At 34.3% G+C, this 20,046-nt stretch overlaps 1 protein-coding gene across 6 annotated transcripts in view; it reads right to left on the reverse strand.

Moving 5' to 3' along the window:
* LOC117183102 (membralin) overlaps positions 1-20,046 on the reverse strand; it is a 429,991-nt gene that overhangs the window by 42,946 nt on the left and 366,999 nt on the right. For all 6 annotated transcript variants that reach the window (XR_004468345.1, XM_033376274.1, XM_033376271.1 and 3 more), the window contains 2 exons: positions 17,475-17,574; positions 16,275-16,599 (listed from right to left, as the gene is read on the reverse strand). Coding sequence is in view for 5 of the 6 variants with exons in the window: in XM_033376274.1 (XP_033232165.1) it covers positions 16,275-16,599; positions 17,475-17,574 (425 nt within the window). In the remaining variant the exon portion in view is untranslated. The remainder of the gene's footprint in view (positions 1-16,274; positions 16,600-17,474; positions 17,575-20,046) is intronic.

Consider the following 20,046-nt stretch of genomic DNA (forward strand, 5'->3'; position numbering starts at 1 on the left):
CCGCGATTTCGCTGGAAGCGGGTGCAATTTTTCAGATTAGCACCCGCTCCCGGCGAAATCCTGCGGTTGTCCTTATTACAAATTTTTAATTATATATATATATGAGTCAGGTCAGCGTAATTCGTGAAATCGCTGCGCACGCATGTCACGGATTTCGACGCCGATTTTGTATGTGGAAGTACTGTATGAAAGAAGACGATCCACAGGGTCGCATTTTTTACTATTTATTCCAACGTTAATTTGAAAATTTGTCCTAATGCTCTTACGCAGTTGCAGCGCGTGTACCGAGCAATTAGTACTTGCAATTTTTCAAAAAAAAATGAGGGTATGTTCCGGTCCCGACTGTAACGTTAATTAGAGACTGTGTATGATCTGCTACGCCGCAATTGATTTGTCTTGGAGCGATCTTTCACCTCGTTTTTGGTTTTTTTCGGTTTCATCCACTACAAGTCGAGATATGCGAATTTTAAAAAAACAGTTTTTTAAAAATGGCCTATATTGAGAACCCAAGATCTTTTTTCTGATAGCACCGATTTTCGTGAAACTTGCACAAAATGATCTACAAACGTCCCTAAACAAAAATCATGAGAACCTGAAAGGTATTTGAGCCTCTTTTCGTGTTTTCGTGTTTTGACTGTGTTGCGCGGTAGGCTAGCCGCCGCTCGACCAGCATAGTCGTGCGGTGGTGCCAAGTAATGTACTTATTCTCGGCTATTCTCCAAAACAAATCCCGAACTTCGAAGTACTTGCACACGTACTCATATTTCGTCTCTTAGGCTTGTATACTCTGCACCCCGAGATAAGACTGTACAGAAAGAAGAATTTTAGTTTCCTTCCCGCAGCCCATTGTTTAATATTTCAAGAAGGAGGGATTTCTTAAGATGTTTGGCCAATCTGAAGAGAAGATCTGCAGCTTCGTGAGAAAATCTTTTCAAGATTGATTTGCGACAATAGCGGGCAGTGGGATTTATGTTTTCCACTACTTTTTCTGTTTAGAAAAATTTATTTCGCAATTAGAGATTGGAAAATATCAGTATCTACGAGTTTTTCCAATTCCAATGATATATTACTTGCATAAGTAATAAATATTAAATTAACACAAAGGGACCAATGAAAAGAGAAATTAAGAAACTACATATGAAAAAATGGGTAAGGAAACTCCTCCATCAAGAAATGGCAACCCACCTGCGCGTCTGCAGAGTTTTATCTCGGGGAACCGAGTATAGTTTAGAACTTGTTTTGTCAAAAATAACGAGGAAATTAATTTAAAAGTTTCAGGAAGTTTTAAAACAATTAGGGTTGTTTGGATAATTGGCGACAAGATTCATTCTCAATACTTTCGTGGGGTGAGGATCAGCGGCTAAGGTTATTTTGGTAAAGCTGAAGGCTCTTTAGATTTTCATTGTTTTTGCGATAATGTTGTCAATTTGAAAGATGTTGTGTTTAAAGTTTGTGCAGTACAAAATACTCTGTAATTAAAATAAGTTCTCTAATAGTTTGCTTTTTGTATTCCATTGAAACAGTTTAAGTTGAATGTTCACCTTTAACTTAATAAATGATTTTTCATACCAGTGACCAAAACCAAAAGCAAAAAATTTATATCTGCGGAACGACGCCCAAATATCTTTCAGGTCTTTTTGAGTTCTATTTAGGGATGTTTGAAGACTGCTCTGTACATATGCTATTAACCAATGAAAGCTTGGCACCTCCAAGAGCGCCGATGATAAGGACGGTAAGTTAACAGAATATTCCAGGTACAATCGTTGCAACCTCTTTTTCTTTTCATTATCCTTGGCTATGATGTTCTTGTCAGCTAGAGCCGAAAATGCGATAACGAACATGGTTCGCTTCTCGAATTTAAGAATAACCATGTCAGTCCTAGAGTGTGCAACAGAAACAATTGCCGAGAATATAAAGTTCCAATATATGCGGCAATTCTCATTCTCGACAATTGACTCTATTTCCTTAGGAGGATTTAGAGGAGCGATATTAATGTTAATGTCGTAGGAGTGGCAGAGATGGTAATAAGGCACTCTTAGTGCCGCATTTTGCTTTTGAATGTAAGTTGTTCCCGCATGAGTTGGACAACTAGTTAGCTCAAATGACATTGACTGATCCGGGCTTTCAGGAGTGAGTACTCGAGATAGATAAGATCTGATGCATTTTGCTGTACCCTAATACTGAAGTTAAGTCCGAGTGTTTCAGCAACATCCTCCGCTGCTTTATACAGAAACACCGTATCTAGAATAATCCCGTTGTGAAGACATTCAAGATTCAATATTCCGCGACCACCTTGACGGCGTGAGATGTAGAGTCGCGGAACAGAAGACGTAAGATGCATGCTTTTGTTCATGTGCATAACCTTTGGTGCCCCGATATCAAGGGATCTGAGCTCGTTCTTCGTCCATGGAACCACTCCAAATAAATAGAGTACTACCGGGACGGCAAGCATGTTCATTGCAGATACATAGTTCCTCGCCGACAGTATGGCAGACCAAATGTCCCGGATGAGACGTTTGTATCTGCTTCGGAGAGTATCCTTTATAGAAGCCACATCCTGAATGCGGCTCTGTGACACTCTCAAGTATGTATAAGTCTCTCCAGCCCAAATGTGTCGTATGGCACTTCTATCGACGAGCTCAGGGTCTTCAGGGATGCTGTTAAGTCTTCCTTGCCTCAAATAAACCTTGGCGCATTTGTCGACCCCAAATTCCATTCCTATTTCCCTAGTATATCGTTCAACAATCCCTAGAGATAGATGTAGTTGTTCTTTGTTTTAGCATGGATGTTAAGATCGTCCATGTAAAATACATGATTGTCCTAGAAATTTCGATCTGCAGGTTTTTCGCAAAAGTACCCATCGGAATGGCTAAGTGCTAGAGATAGTGGCAATAATATGAGGCAAAAGAGGAGTGGGCTCATGGTGTCGCCCTGAAAGACACCTCTCTGAAAGTTGACCTTGTTAGTTGTCACACGATTTTTTCCAGGTGAAACAGTAAATCTGTTTTTCCAAAGCGGCGTCAATCGCTCTATGCACCTCACGATTTGCGGATGAACCTTTAGGCTTTCCATAAGATAGATGATAAGTTTTCTTTAATAAAGATTTTTTTGTTCTATTTTCATATATTTTTCACATAACAAAAATTTTCATTTGTAGGTTAGATTCGATACTTACGATGGAAGATTTTATATTGGTGATATCTTTTAACGTTTCTTTCGCGCTATTCATTTTAATAATTCACACAATTGTTTCCCCAATTTAGTCACGATTGGAATGTTGACACGGTAAAATAAAAAAATCATTTTTACGATGCAAATCATCACTAATAACTGTCAAGATGTAAATAGCTGACATGCCCGCACACAGATACGCACACGCATCATCTTCACAGATTTAAACATTGTAAATAGTCGGAGGAGTGGGGTCCCCTCACGTGTTCTTACTATTAAGGGCGGGCCTGCGCGAAATGTTCGCAGTGCCACGAATGGTGTACATATATAAATTTTCTAGAACTACAATTTTCGGACAACCGTCTCCGATGCACAGTCGAGGCTTGATATCGTTCTCCATGACTTCGAGAAAAAAATATTCGTGATCGAATTTTCGGCTCCGGCTAACTGCAACATCATTGCTAAGGAGAAGGATAAGGAGAAGAGGTATCAAGACTTTAATTGCGAGCTGCAACGAATATACCCAAAATATTCGGTTAAAGTAATTGTCCTTGTGATCGGTGCTCTCGGAGGTGCGAAGCGATTACTGCTTCTTAATCTTAAAGCCATACCAGCGTGCGAAAAATATGCCAAGGCACTTGCGAGGTGGATGTAGAAAGCTGTCATCCTTGGATCGCTTCGCGTCCTTAAGACACGCAAAGGTTTCGCCGACCTGTCGTTCTTATTTCATCGTGTCCTGTCACGCCCATCTCGCGGTCGTGAGATGTGGTCATAAGTGTGATTTACCGCTGTTCTGTTGAGAGCCGGTCTCATTTTTAGATGACAGTAGATCCCAGTATGACCATGGGGTGGTTATTTAACCTTTGTTTAAGTTATATATAATGTCATTATTATTTCCCCTTTTCCATCACTCCATTAGAGGGCGGCGAACGCGCAATGCTGTGAATGTTCTGTGGATTTTCTTGACAGAAATATATGTCTGCACTCTATTTTTTTGCCAAAAGCCTCACACGCAGTTAACAATATAGGAGTATTACATATATGATCTTACACTACTGGAACAGCGAGACTTATATAAATATATAGCCATTTCGAATCGGGATTCAAATCGAAAAACTGAACGCGTCGAATGTCGATTCGAAAGACTTTCAAACTGTCTACTTCGAATCGGATTTCTTTCGAATCGAACTGAACGCGTCGAATACCGATCCGAAAGAAATTTGAACTGCCCAGTTGCAATCGATTTTCTTTTTATTCGAACTGGGGGCGTCGTATGTTGTTTCGAAATACTTTCAAACTGCCTACTTCGAATCGGCTTCCCTCGATTCGAACTGAGGGTTTTGAATGTCGATTCAAAAGACTTTCAAACTGCCCAATTCGTTCGGTTTTCTTTCTCTTCGAACTGAGGGCTTCGAATATTCATTCAAAAGACTTTCAAATTGCGCACTTCGAATCGTTTTTTTACCGAATCGAACTGGCTTCTTCAAATTTCTGTCGAATCGACTTTCAACTCGCTTTAAATATTGCACTAGTTCAGTTCGGAACCCTTTTGACAGTCCTAATGCGTATATTTATATGTGGGTTCCCTGTTCAGCTTCTGAAAAACTTGAAAAAGCCATGAAGCATAGAAATTTTTAACCCAAAAATATTAATTTCAACAAAAAAGTGTATTCTCAAGATGACACTTCAATTTTATAGCAAATTGTTGAATTTAGAATTAAAAAAAAAATTCTACAAAAAAAAAATTTTTATAAAAAAAGATAATAGTTAATGTTTCAACCAAAAGCTGGTTTAATTATTAATTAAAAACAGTTGAATTCTTTCAAAAAACGAATTTTCTTCCAAACAGTTCGAATTTTCAAAAAAAAAGTTGCAGCCCTAACCTAAACAGATTAACTTCCAATCGAACAGTTACATTTTTTTCAAGAAATATGAATCTTATAATCAATGAGATAAATTTTGGAAGCAAGAAGAGAAAATTTTCAACAAAAAAGTTGAAATAGTAATCAAGAAATATGTCTTAGTCAAGAAAGAACCAAATTTCAACCAAGCTGTTGAATTTTCAAATCAAAAAGACGATATTTCTACAAAAAACTTGAATTTTTTATCAAAAGGGATTAGTTAAAAAAATATATTTAAGTTTCAAAAAAATAATTTTTACAAGACAATAATTCAATTTTCAACCAAAGAATAAAATTTTTATCCAAAAGAGAACTTAAATTGATTTAACACTTTTTCCAATTTATGTATTAATTTTAATTAAGATAAATTCTAAACAAAAAATATAATATTAGACTTTTCAACAAAAAAAAAAAATGAATTTTCATGCCAAACAGACGAGTTTTCTTCAAAACAGATATATTTTCAAGTCGAATATATAAATTTCTAGCAAAAAAGTTAATTTGAAACTAAAAAGTTGACTTTTTAAGTTAAGTGATAATATGAATTTTATTAATATTTATAATAATGAATATTATTCTAGCATTTTAAATTGTAATGCACATTTACTCATTTTTATTGAAAAACTAAATTGATGAGTTACTATTAAAATACTTTCCTAAGCAGTTGACATAATTTGAGGTTAGAATTTTAGGTTGCAATAAAGTACTTTGAACCACTTTCTTGGAATAAATAATATATTGAACGGCAAGCATTTTTATTATTTATTATTTTTTACCAAATGTATAACTGCTCAAAGCAAACATAAACAGTGGAAATACATTCATAAGAATTTTTTAAATACTAGAAAATTTTTGCTATTATGCTTTATGTTAGAATATAAAGGATAATCAACGATATTTATTATTTCCTCAGTATTATATATACTTTTTACGTTGTCTTAGTAATGGACGGTTTGCCTTACTCATTTAAATAATCGATTTAAATACATGGTAAAAGGGCTTAGAATAAGTTCCTTTATCATATTTGAATAGCTCGTAGTTCAGTGCCTGACAGCCGGACGAACAGACAGACAGACGGACAGACGCCATCGTGAAAACATAATTTTCGGATTCAGGGGGTCTCGAAACGTGGAGATCCGTTGAAAAAGTGTGATGTCAAATTTGTTAAGCATTTTTAGCGACTTCTAGCGGAGAAAAAAAAGAAACTTTGAACGTCGATAAAGTCGAAATCACGTGACTAAGTTCGTTCATAAAATTTTGGTGTAGAGAATAAAATGATTTTCATTTTGTTGGCCCTCACTACGTGCACACGGATTGAGATGTCGTATTCAGGATTTAGGAAGTTCTACAGAAAGCACTAAGGAACGTTTTTATATATCAAAATGTTTATAATTACGAAGAAAGTTTTCTAGTAAAATACTATAGGAATAGGAAATAAACTTTTAACGTCGATAAAGTATATGCTTCCATTAAAAAAAATCGAGGAACATCTTAGAATGTGATACTCGAAAATCCACCCAAGTCCCATCTTGAGAAATGTGCATTTTCAGATAATAATTAAATTTTTCTAATGTTTATATATTCTTGTGGATTTTTTTTACTGGCGTGAAACAATTCTGAGTTAATAACAAAAGCAATAAAAGTAAGTAAATCGAATCAGCGTCAAAAATTAGACGTCAAGAATTATGGAAGTTGGTTGGAAAACTCCGAAGAATAAATTTTAGCACATTACGTATGTGCAGACACTGATTTGTTAATTTGCAACGATGGGGCCAATTTTATTGCTTGTACTAATTTTTTTTAAGTTTAGATGATTTAGTCAAAAATTGGTGTTAGTGCTCAATTTACGCATACTAACAAATTTGAAATGCATCAAACCAAAAATTACTTGTAAAGTGCTATAACTCGAATAATAATATACTATTTCATCAATTTATAAATAGACTTTATTTAAAATTATAAGTATATTGATGTATACAAAACGTTCTTTAGTGTTTATTATTTAATCTGTCAAAATTTAAACACGATATCTCAATCAGTGTGGACACAGTAAACACAAAAAAATGCTCATACCCGGGGTGTTAGTTTGGTCACGTGGTCACCGAAGAGCATGCCCTTAAATGTTTTAATTAAACATTTAAAATGCTCAGTGTTCAGGAAACTTCCACATTAAATGGTTTAATTTGCAATTTATTCCTAAATACTTTGAATAAAAAAGGTTTAGCTTTAAACTATTAGTTTTATTCTGTTTAATTTAGAACGTTGAATTGTTAAAAAGTTTTTTATTATATGATGAATTTATGTGTTAATAATGACGATGAATTAAAAATTGAGACCTTTTTCTGATAAAAAAATCTTTTATCTCTAATAGTATTTTTTATTTGGTGAACTTTTTTTGATTAATAACAGCCTGGCATTTCTTTTATTAATATAATAATTCTTTAATCGCTTTTATAAAGTTTCACGTTTAAAAAATGTTTGTTTACTTTTTTTGTACTCTCAATCGATTTTAAAACCTATAACCCTTCATAAAACGTTCACTACAATCAATAATTTGAGAGCGCCTGCTAAAAAAACAATTTTGCCGCTTCACTAATATAAAATTAACTTTTTTATTGCATATCTAATTTTATATATTTTTAATATTTTTCCAAAAAAAGTGAAATACTGTCTTTAAATAATTCCAGCCATACTAATGTACTACCATTACGTTACAAATTCCAAGTACTTGATAGGAAAAAATTGAAAATGAAAAATGCTGAATCGTTGTCAATCGTGCTGGCACAATTAAGAAACACATTTCGGAATGATTGAGATATTACACGTATCGTCTCTTATTAATTTCAATTTATTATTTCTAGAGGGGTAATCTTAATGTAATTTTGTAGCTTTTTATTCTGATAATCTTACATCGAATTTATTAGTAAAAAGCAATTGGCATATTACAAACTTGTAACATATTCTTTATAAAATTGGACGTTAACTGTCCAAGAATTTCCTAAACATAAATTTTACGCATTAAACAAACTGCTGTACAATTAACCCTTAAAAGGTAAAGGTGGGTCACTCGTGCCTCGGAAAAGGTTTGCCCATTTGCTAGCTTGCAGAGTTTATTTAATTATATTGTTTAAACAAATGATCAAATCGTCAGTATAGTTATTGATCCTTATACTAGGATAGTTGATAACATTTCACGAATTTTGCGCAATTATTTAGAGCACTTCAGAGCATTTTGTAAAGCGCCGAGCACGAGTGACCCACCTTTACCTTTAGAAGGTGTCAAAAATAACGTTACTATTTAAGCTTGATATGTATCAGAATTATTTAGCTATTTTAATCAACTGAATTTATCGAATTGAATGTGAATTTATCGCAAATACAATTGTTTATAAAGTTATCGACTTGAAAATGGTTATTTGCAAAAAAGTGTCAAATGACTCATCTTGATGTTTGAAATCAAGGTTACTGTCCAGACTTCTCAGTGTGACAACTTGATTAATATGAGTAATAGTAGTAGTTTATTTGTCATAGAACCCATAGGCTCATACAAAGGAGTTACACAAGTTTAATAATAAATTTTTATCTATAATCTCTTAGATCAAGTGCCTTTTCTATAAACAGGAAAATATGTTTGACAATGTCTTTTAAATTTATGCTAAGGAAACCCTGTCCATTCATCTCTTATTTTAGCCAAATATTCGTTCCTACAAATATATAGTCTGCGTATTTCGTCGTAGTCGGGGCATTCGACCAATATATGATATACATTCTCCAAAGCTTGAAATTCACAACCGCTGCATCATTCTGTAACACCTATTCTGTAAGTTTTTACTTTAATTTAAATTTTTGTCTGATAATTGTTTAAGAATCCGATTTGCGGTATAATTCTAAAATACCTAATTGGGATTCTTGATTTGATATATTTCTGAGTACCTTCATGTAAGGGTAGAGATGGCAGAATCTGTAGAGATTGAGAAACAAGTAGATTTCTCAAGTCTTCGCTATACATGAAAAATTCGTAAGGAGTAACTAAACGAACTTTGTTACTCTGTATGGAGGAAAAAGATTAAGAATCCCAGGTATCTTTCTCAGCTATTATTTCTAAAATATTTATTACTTGTGAGCACCAGTTATATTTTGTTAAAGTGGATTTATTTTCAGCTAATCGCTTTAATTGCAACACGTATTTTTTGGATATTTATCGTCCCGCAAACAAATCACTCTCTCAATATAGTTTAAAATTTTTTTAAATACAAAAGCCGCCAATTTCCGCGCGCCAATCTCAATTATCACAGAATTTGTGGGTGTATTTACAGGAGCTCGCAACATCCTTTTGAAAGACGTGATTTGTATTCTTTCTATTTCGTTACAGTCACTAAGACCCCATACTATCCCACATACATTAGCGTACTAGCGACCAGTGTGTTAAAGAGTCTTTCGATTGGTTTCCATGAATTCAATTTTATTTTAGTTAGAAGTGCGATCGTCGCCCCCTGAGTAATATTATAATTACTGATAGCTGTTTGAGCCGCGTTTGAAAAAATTCCCGATTACGAAAAGGGAGTTCATACAAAGTATAATTTCTAACCATTTCAATTTCAACATTTCCATACATAAAAGGCTTACATTTGTTCTTAATATGGTGTCCTCCCTTGTGAAATATAACAACTTTTGTCTTACTTTTGTTTATCTGAAGACCGTTAAAATTACAATATTTGAGTGAATACTTTAGAATTTTCTTATTTGAAATTGAGTGTATGAAATCATAGCTAAATCATCGGCATATTTTAAAAGAAGAATTTCCATCACATGATTTATTGAGACACCTCTAATTCCTTCAGCTTTCATAAATTCCTCGAAGTCTCCAAAAAATAAGTAAAATAGAATCGGACTCATAACCTCTCCCTGCTGAACACCCTTCGGTACATCAGTAGCCCTCGAAGTGCCCGCACAAGCCCTAACTGACATATTTGCTTTAGCATATAAATAGATCAGAATTTGAATGAATTTAGGGTATCTGCCCATTGCATACATTTTTCTCCATAAAATATTATGTTTTACCCAAGGAGATAAACTTCGAAAGTCTACAAAGAAGACGGAAAGCTTACCCCTATCTAAACTGAGTCGGTTGTAAATTGAAGCGTTAAGGGAGAAACATCCAGACAGCTACAACTCTTTCTGAATCCTGATTGGTATTCTAGTAACAATTTGATATTTTCAGTTCAATTTAGCATTATTTGCGTTAAAATATGAGTGAAAACTTTAGTAATACAATTGATCAGCGCTATAGGTCGGTAGTTGTTCGGGTCAGATCTGTCATCCCTCTTGTGTATCATTGTTATATGTACTTGTGTCCAGGTGTTTGGAATCTCCTCTTCTTCTAATATTTTATTAAAAAGGGAGCTTAATTTTTTACCCAGTTGCCTGGTACATTTTTAAGAAATTCGTAAGGGACCCTGTACGGTCTTGTTGCTTTGCCGCTTTTACATTTTTGAAGGCTTATTAAAATGTCATAATGTCATTGAGTCTAAGTCGGGGTTACAATCCTGATTATTTATCATAGTCGAAGTTATATCTTTGCATCTGGGATATATTGATTGAAAATATTCAAATCACCTTTCTAGTTCAATCGGGTCTTTACTAACGGGTTTAAATTCATAACAATTTATTATTTTTCAGACCGTCTTCAAATCTTAAGCAATTGCAAGATTATGTAAAATAGAAAGGTCGTTAGCTACCTTTTTTTTAGAGAGATTTCTGTACTTCTTTTTTTTATTATTATAAAGAGTTACTAAATCAGGCCCGAACAACCTATTTTTACAATCTTTTAGTATTTTTCTCAGTGATTTGTTACATTCTAGGCATTATGCACCAAACCAGGATTATCACAGACCTACTTTTTTGTTGAGATTCGAAATCATTCCTATATTTTATGCAGAAAAATTGACAATATGCATTAGTTTCAAGTCTCTAATACTTAAGGCTCCCTTTAGAGTAACCCAAACTAAATCAATGGTGGACTTTTCTATGTTGTTAATCAAAGTAAATTGCGTAGAATTATCACTAGAGGTTCTAACATTTATCTTTAGGTAATATTTCCTTATATAATTGATTTCAATTCGTAATTTTACTCTTAGAATTTCCCTCTGTAAAGACCGGTAGCTTAGTATACTTTAAGAGAATTGAATCTGTTATTTAAATAAGCTGAGCAAGAAAAAGCTTGATATCAGAGCTGAGATTAGCGTAGACAACACCGGCAATAAATTCAACATCGTCACCAATCAGTTTAAGAAAGATATATTCTTCGCATAAATGAAGTGTTTCCGCTTTATATTCACAAACATCAAAGACGATAAGCAGTCCTCATTTCGCTATTTCCGTCGTAGCTGTTCTTGTCGCTTGACTAAATATGACATTGAATTTCCTGGATCCTTTTTGTTTATTGATAAATGGTGTTGTCATAAGCCAAGTTTTACAGATACAAATAACATCACTATTGTCCACTTCACGAAAGAGATCTGGTGAATTCACGAAGCCTCTAGCATTCGAAAAACAGATGCATGGATTATGTGGTTTTGTGCTTTGGTATGAGTATATGACTTTAGTGTCTTTTTCCATTCACGTTGGCGTTATGCTGATGGTATTCCTTCTTGACTCTCTTTTATAATTTTCGCTTATGCCTTCAAGCTTGGGCTATACTTGAGCATCGTGGAAACTTTAATTATTAAACAACATATTTTGAAAAAATTGTACAGTCTCAGCATTGGTCATCTAACTTTGACTATTTTAGTGAAACTTTCGATCTCTTTAATATAACTCGAGCAGTGTCCATGAAAGCTGAGTCACGATGTGGAGTGCAATCCTGCATTAAATGCCAATACGTATTCAAAATACGTTAAACAGCAGGCAAGTTTAATTAACTTGACTGATTGTTATCATCTTGGAAAGAATTTCATATGAGCACTGTTTTGAAATTATTTTATTTCGAGATGTACTAATGTATGATATCGCTGTTTATATTTTTGACAGTTACATTTATTTTTACATTCTTTCGAAAAATGTTCAGGTCTCAAACAGTCAAACCAGTACATTTGTGGGATATGTCAAGTGCATCATACAATATGTTGAAATTAACGGTGAAGAAAAAGCATTAGATTTTCCACAATTTATTTGTAAATTTTCAAACACATTAATTCGATCAACAAACATTTTTTTATCAAACCTTATAGGAACGATATACAGATTAAAAGAGTAAAAATACCCATGTTTTTCGTGTTGACAATTAAGTTGTCCGATAAACACGAAGACATCGATACAATCCCATTCCGCGGCTTGATATTCTAAATGCACAACTCAATGGTTTTCGCCTGATAAATATCATAAAGTTAACGACAATCTTTACCTGCATCTTTTGTTTAATTTTTGACGTTTAATAAGCTACCAAGAATCTCTGATGTCATTATTTTTTGTCTTAAAGCAATACTAGTGAATCCCAAGCAGTTTTATCATTTTCATCCGTAAGATGAAAACTTTTTATAAAATTTAGGTGTTCGCCTTCTACTTTTGTTTTTAAATAATACAGTTTTTGAAGATCATAGTTATTACGATTATGCCCAAAGAGTGATTTAAATAAGTTACAAAAACTATGCTACTTTTGACGCAACTAGACTTCGCAGTGGATTTTTGATATAATTTTGAATAATTGCATTCAGTTGGGGTTGGCGTTAACTCCTCTATTCTTGAGATGATGTAATCAGAAGCAAAAAGATGTTTTTCTTTGATGCAATCGTATTTGTTATCAGTAAAGTAATTCTGTTTTGGTCTCGTCTTCCACTGCTATACTATTTAACTGATTATACATTTCTTAAAACGAAAGAGTCTGGATTGATCGCGTATTTATTCAGTTAGCGCAATTTTCAAATTGATAAAAAATGCATTTCAAGGAGATCGCTTAAATTTATGAATAAGCAAAGAAAGTAAGGAAGGCTGAAGCGATGTAATCGTCCCGACAATTGTCAAATCATAAGTTCTCATATTACGTCATGGAGAAATGTGAAGAATTTCTTTCATATTATTGAAGGCGACCCGTGTGAATGATCCATCGTTTTCAGCAGAAATAAAGTTTTAATATAGGTTTTTTTTATCACTAATAATCATTCACTGTAATTTGTTGTTGGAGATATCCATGCAGCAACTAGACGATGCCGCCTGCCATGAACACTCTTAATTTCATCTTTTACAGCTCTTCAATCCGGTTCGTTTGTTCACACACTTTGCAGTGCGGATAGCTATTGAAGAACTACGCAGTTAAGAGTGTTGGAATAGGTTCAGTTCAGATTCAAAACGATCTCAAAAATCACTGATTTTAATGAAAAAAAGCACTTCATTGAAAATCAAACAAAGATTAAGTCCAATATTACAATCAAGTTCTTAAAATATTACCTAAGATTTTACTGAATTAAAAGAATTATCACAGTTGTGACTTTATTTTACTTACATGACTTGCTCAGTTAAACATCGTAGATGACCGGGGAACGACTCCCACTTAAAAGACAATACAACAGACGTGGATAAAAGACAAAGCTTATGCGTTGTTCCTTATTTTATCATCAAAGGAAGTGTAGTCAAAGTTGTCTTTGCATTCATGAAAAAAGTTCCGTACCATACAAGATTATGCTAACGAAAAAACTTCACGGATATTGAATATCTCCGGGTAATTCGATTGTGCAACAAATCGCAAAAATGCAGAAAATGGCCGCAAAATAGCTGGACGTGGGTGAAAGTGTAATGGAAATTACGAATATTGCAAACTTGCTCGCGAGTCTATTTTTGAAGTACGCATCGCTCCAAGTAGCATGTGTTAGTGTCAATCCAGAGCAGCAAATTCTAGAAAATTTACGAAAGTTTACGACTGTAGATCAGTACGTGCTTTTTTGGTATTTAAGAAAAACATTGCTGGTAAGAATGGTAACTTAAGTTTCAAAGTGAGTAAAGAAGTGCGGACATCCCAATATCAGAGGATTTGAGTTGCTTTAGATTGAAAGAACAAGGTGCTGAAATTTAATAGTCTGTAGATTTGGTTACATCTCTGAACGATGACCAGGAGTGCATGATTCTTGGACATTAAACCATTTTGATAGAAGCGTTTCTTGACAATGCGTGACTAATTCCTCGTGTCTGGAAAGAAGTAACGAGGCTAAGTTTATCGAATTCTGTTATGAATTGATAGTGCAAGAAACGTAACGAAAGCAAGCGTGTTAATAGCTCATCTAGGAGTGTGGCACGTTTATAACAGCCATGCAAATAGTCGAAAGTTACTTAAACTGGTGAATAAAGGTATCGTGGACGAGATATAGCTGTTAGATACAAAGTCTTTTTTCGACGGCTGAAAAAATCTGGAATTTGTATCGCCAATTTTTCAGAAAATATCGTGAGCAAGTACCTGAAGCGGTTAAAGTGATACACTCGAACGTGTGCTACCCGCTATCATTGGGATCTCCCGATGTTGCGAGATTTCTAATAATGTTCAAAGACAACATAACGAGTATTCGCTACGGGTTCTTTTTTAAACACAACAGCGATGTATATGACACGTTCAGAAAAATCGGAAAGCTAACTGAGAACAAGTTTTAAAGAAAGATGAAACTGAGCTGTCAATAATTCATAAATGACAGCATCGTAAATACCGGAGTACTGAGTGAATATGAAATAGAGTGTACTCCAGATTAGTTGGCTAATAGGAAGCAGACTATGCAAGCGATATATAAACCAGAAGGTCTTCCACCCGGATTCTTTTCTAGTTTTGGAAAGGTCCTGTTACGTTGCCTTCTGGCATTAAATACAGTAAGTGTTTGCTTATTCCAAGGCGCAGCTATTCCAAAGCTTACATATTACAAGTCCCCCTTTCTGCGATATTACAAGTCGCGCAGTACCGTCACCTCCCGTCACGGTCCAAATACGGTCTCACCCGCGTCAGTGGCTGACCAATTGATCAGAGGCCTTAAGAGCAGAAGCCCTCGTTGTTCTGAATTGAGATTTTTAGCATAGCGTCATGGAAATGCATACGGCTTTTTTCAGAAAATATTCTAAACATAAAATTTATGAATGTGAAAATACTAACATTTTTCAAATGTAGAATGCATTTTCTCAGTCATGTTTCATTCGTTTGTCGATTGACAACCTTTCAGCATCACAAAATAAAATATATTATTCAGAATTTGAGCTTAGTATATCGGATCGATTTGATCAACCGATTTGACCAATCGATATTATATTCATTTTCAGTTGGCTAATAAACTATTATATTTCTAGGTAATGTTCTATTTGTCACGTCGAACGTCAAAAAATACTATTTAAAACATTGTCATGCGAGATGCGCAAATGCAAGGATACACACGTGCTTACAGCGCGCACATTGATAAAAGGCCGGGATAGCCAATGAATTTCGCTTGACAAAATCACCCCACGACTCGCGGTAAAGATGGGGGCCTCTCCCGCCTTGAAATGCCCAAACTTTTACGTTTCGCACCCTTTGTAATAGGCCAAGGATCACTGTACACTCGACTCTGAATTTCCCTTTTAATACAGAACAACAGTTAAAGTAATATAATGGTTTATTATTGAATTACGAAAAGGTTCAAACTAGATTAACTCGTGTGCCTGGGAAGGGGTTGTAAAGTTGTAAATCGAAAAAAAGTCTCTTTCTATTCTCAGAAATTAGCCAAAAGTGGTCTGTTCGACTGATAACATTCTAAACGACTCGGATTTCTACCAGCGGTTACGAAAATCTTAAGAGATCTCGGATCTCCATGTATTGACGCAACTGTTATTTTTCTAGGCACTCAATGTGCATTGTGCAATAATCGCGAGTAAGATGAGGCTACAGAAATAGTGGTTGTATATGATCCTTCTAAATTGGAAATGGCTCATATTTTCACGAAGGTCTTGCTCAAGTTTGAATCTTTGCTCTGAAGCGGGAGTTTGTATAAGTGGAACGATAAGTCGATTATGCAACTGAGTTATGTCTATATCAGCCTTTGTAAATGACATGTTGCTAGAATGTAGAGTATAAAATTGTTCCGAGAAAAGATTGCACTTTTTTTTAACAAATCGCAGTTTCCACTTTTTCAATTGTAATTTACCTCAGCAGATTGCTCACCTAAATGTAAAAGAGAGACCTAAAAGAATTCAAGAATAACGTACCTTCTTCGGAGCGGTCGCGTATGATGGCTTCAGATGATCGATTTTGGATATTTCGCCTGTGATTTCCTTGCAAGTTGTTGAGGTCGGAATCAAGTAACGATAGTTCAGTAATGTAATTTTGTTGTGTCTGTTCAGTTGTTGAAAATGATGAATTAGAATTCATAGATGTAATAGATGTTGGTGAAGATCTCGGAGTGCGATGAATGGTGCTGGATGTTGGTGGTTGAGTTGGTGGTGCATGATTACCATAGAACAAATGCTGCAGCTGAGCCTGCTCCAGTATTACAGGCAATTCATAATGATGGAAGAAGTACAACATAGAATGCTGAAATTACATTAAAGTTTTGTTTGTGAAGTATTCACTTAAAAATAACTTTACAAAATAAATAATTTAATGAGAATATCATAAGGTTAGCAGGGCAAAACGAATTAAAGAAATTACACGCCACTTGAGTAATTTTTTAGGAGACGAAAAATTTGTAAAAAATATAATTTTTAATTTAAAGAAAAAACTTGCTCCAAGGTATCTTAATGCTCCAGAAAAGCAAAAGAAAGTTTGAATAATGTATTAAGGGACGGAAATCTCATTGCAAAGCAAGTCTTGCTCACCGCATACAAAGACCTCTCCATACGAATGAACATATATAAGACAATTGAACACGCTCCAGCTTCACATGAATCAACCAAAAGAATCGAATCTATCGAATCTCATTGTTCTTTTATACTTTTCAAGGCCCTCCTTTAAAAAATCAATCAGTAACAACTTTTAACCATTGCACAGAACCACTCTGCTATGGCATTCTGTCGCTTCTTAGTTTCAAAAGACATGCATAAGGTACTTATTTAAATTTCAAATATCCTAGCGTGAAAATAGTCAATCTCTTTCTAAGTGCACAGACCGTGAGATAACACTGTAATGAATCTATAGTTAGATTTTTCTTAAACTGAATTGTCAGCTCTGTAAAGTGATTAGAAATTCAGGTAACAGAAAAAAAAAGAAATTATTTTCTAAATAATCAGTTGATAAATAGGAGCCGGAGCTTTTAATTGGAAATATATTTCGAGATTTTGACGCAAAATCTTTTCTTTCCGCTTGTTCGTAAAAAATCCAAGTAAAATTATAAGTTTTTTCTCACAAACTTGCACCCCAATAAGCTTCAATTTTTCTTGATCTATATATTGAATTTCTTATAGACTTACCTGTATAAAAAGCCATGAAGTTACTAAAGCCAAACTGCTATACTGCCCATTAAACCGATAATGGTAGGCATAAAACGAAAAATGATATAGGTAAAAAAATCTGAAACAAAAAGCATAAGATCATATTCATTGTTGTTACCACATAAGTGTATTAGATAATTACGAATCAGGATCTAAATTACTCGAGGCCAGGGCAAAAGAATCTACTCCATGTGTATCCTTTAAATCTGATGTTTAAAAGTGCAGATACACGAGAATTTCGGCCAATCTGTTTGTGATATTTTTAGTCGGTCTTTAACTTTAATAACTTCAATCTGCCATCTTGAACTCATGAAAATCTCTTGAAAATTAATTAACAGCATTCTAAATCGGCACGGAATTATGAGCTTAGCTTGAAAAATTGTATTTTAAAACTAATTTATGAAAAGATACACCTTCTTGGTCTCCCTGAAATCGCATATTATCGTAAAGTGAAACGCGGAGCATGCGGCATACAACTAGATACCCGATTATGTTTTTTCTTAGTACGAATTTTTCCTTCTATATATTTATTTGTTACATGCTGGCCTTTCTGGATATTGTGCCTACTAAACTTAAATATCAACATGCTCCTATATTCTGTATTTACAACTGCACTGTCTCGGCCTTGCACCGACTCTGAAACTGGAATTTTTATGCGTTGATTATATATAATAAGCTTTATAATGCGTATTGCTTTTCTAATGTTTACTTACCTATGTTTATAATTTTTTTCTATGGGAATAAAAGTGCAAAAACTGAAATTTTCAAGTTTAAAAATGTGAAAACATTTTTTATTCTGTTTCTTTGTTTTCGGCTGGTATTTGTGTGTGCTAATTTTTTATTTTGTTGCTAATTTTCGCATGCAAATGTTTTCACAATATACATTTTTTAACCTATATGAGACTTTTTTCATTTCGAAATGTAGGGAATCACTATGGTTACAATCATAGTTCCTTTCTGGTGAACTCCTAGTGGTATTCCAAGCACTAAACGAATGTAGAGTTTTCACTCTACCTCACTTAAACACAGGCCAAGCGGGCCTCGTTTCGGTTTGCCGCGCGACGGCGCGTTTCCTCACCAGTTGGTAGCCACCCGGCTTTGTCCTAACATCGTTTGGCTAGTGCTCTCGCACACCTGTATTACTTTACTCGAACAAATGAGTTGCTGAGTTTAAATCTAGTCTCAACCTTTATTATCCTTCCCGGAGTTGTGGGACTACAAATTGGAGTCAGAAGACGATATTTATTGGGTACACCAAATCCCCACAGTGGTGACCCTGATTTCGAGCCTTTTCTACCTCTCGACTTTTGAAAAAATTGACACCACGCTGTCTCAACTGCCGTCTTGGAAAATCTTTCGTCAAGTCTGGCCAGGCCGGGCCACAATTGTTACTTTGGCCATCTGCTACCAGCTCAGGAATATTGTTATTTTAGAAGCTCAAAATTACACACTCTTTTTGGAAATATATCAAAACTATTATTTCGGATCATGTGAAATCTATTTCGGAGGGATATTAGCGTCATGACGTTTTTAACCACTCTACCAAAATTGAAGCGATTTTCGAAGGAAGGACAACAGATCATTCAACTTAGGTCTAGTATTCATATGTATAACTGTAAGTTCTTCTATTATCATTTCTCTTTTCATGTGATATTTTGCATTCTAAACATTTCTGTGCCAAATGTAACCATGCTCCGAAGAGCCATTGTTCTTAATATGTATTTCAGTACTTGTAATGCGTTAAGTAATTGACAGGCCATCGTGCTACGATTAATTAAATCTTTGCAACGTTTTCGTTTGTGCATTTCATCTTCAATTTAAATGCCATGTCAATTTAAACACAAATCTAATATGCTTTTTTATTATTTAAAATTGTTCTCTTTGCAACATTGATTCTTAGTGCGGTAACTCGACCTTTTCCGGCATCAAGGTCGTAACGATATTTTGCTTTGAATTTCCTGGTTCTTAGTGACAAGCCAATGTCCATTGTGTTATTGTAATTCGTTTTGAAACCTATTGTCGCGCATTGCTCTAATGTTTTTCCACAACGTGCAATTATAATTCAGCAGAATAACCCCCGAATGAGTCGAAGTGTCGAAATTTTATTTTAGAGCGAGAATGTGAGTAGGTATTTCATGCTATAGAGCTATACAACACTCGATTATACACGTGGCCTTGCCTTTCGAAACTCCTGGTTTTTCAATTCTAATTATTTTTCCTATTTTAACAATTTTAAACGTTAACTATGTGTAAGAATTCCAGTTTTTAGAATGTTACTGTTCCCCTTCTTTATTTCAATCGATATTTTCTTCAATTAATAATTTTCAAACCATTAAATTAAAACTTTATTTATTTTTCCAATTTTTTAACTTTGTCATAATCTTCCGATTACGAACTTAACCATTTTTTTGTAACTTCACAAGCCTTGTGATTTTATCAATTAAACCATTTCATACGTTTAAAATTTTGTCTCCCTCTTAACCAAACTTAATTTAATGTAACGATTTTTTAAATTTAAACGTTTATTAATTTCATTTTTGATTTTAATCAC

The sequence above is a fragment of the Belonocnema kinseyi genome, chromosome 2 (assembly GCF_010883055.1).
Source record: "Belonocnema kinseyi isolate 2016_QV_RU_SX_M_011 chromosome 2, B_treatae_v1, whole genome shotgun sequence".
Taxonomy (NCBI): Eukaryota; Metazoa; Arthropoda; class Insecta; order Hymenoptera; family Cynipidae; genus Belonocnema; species Belonocnema kinseyi.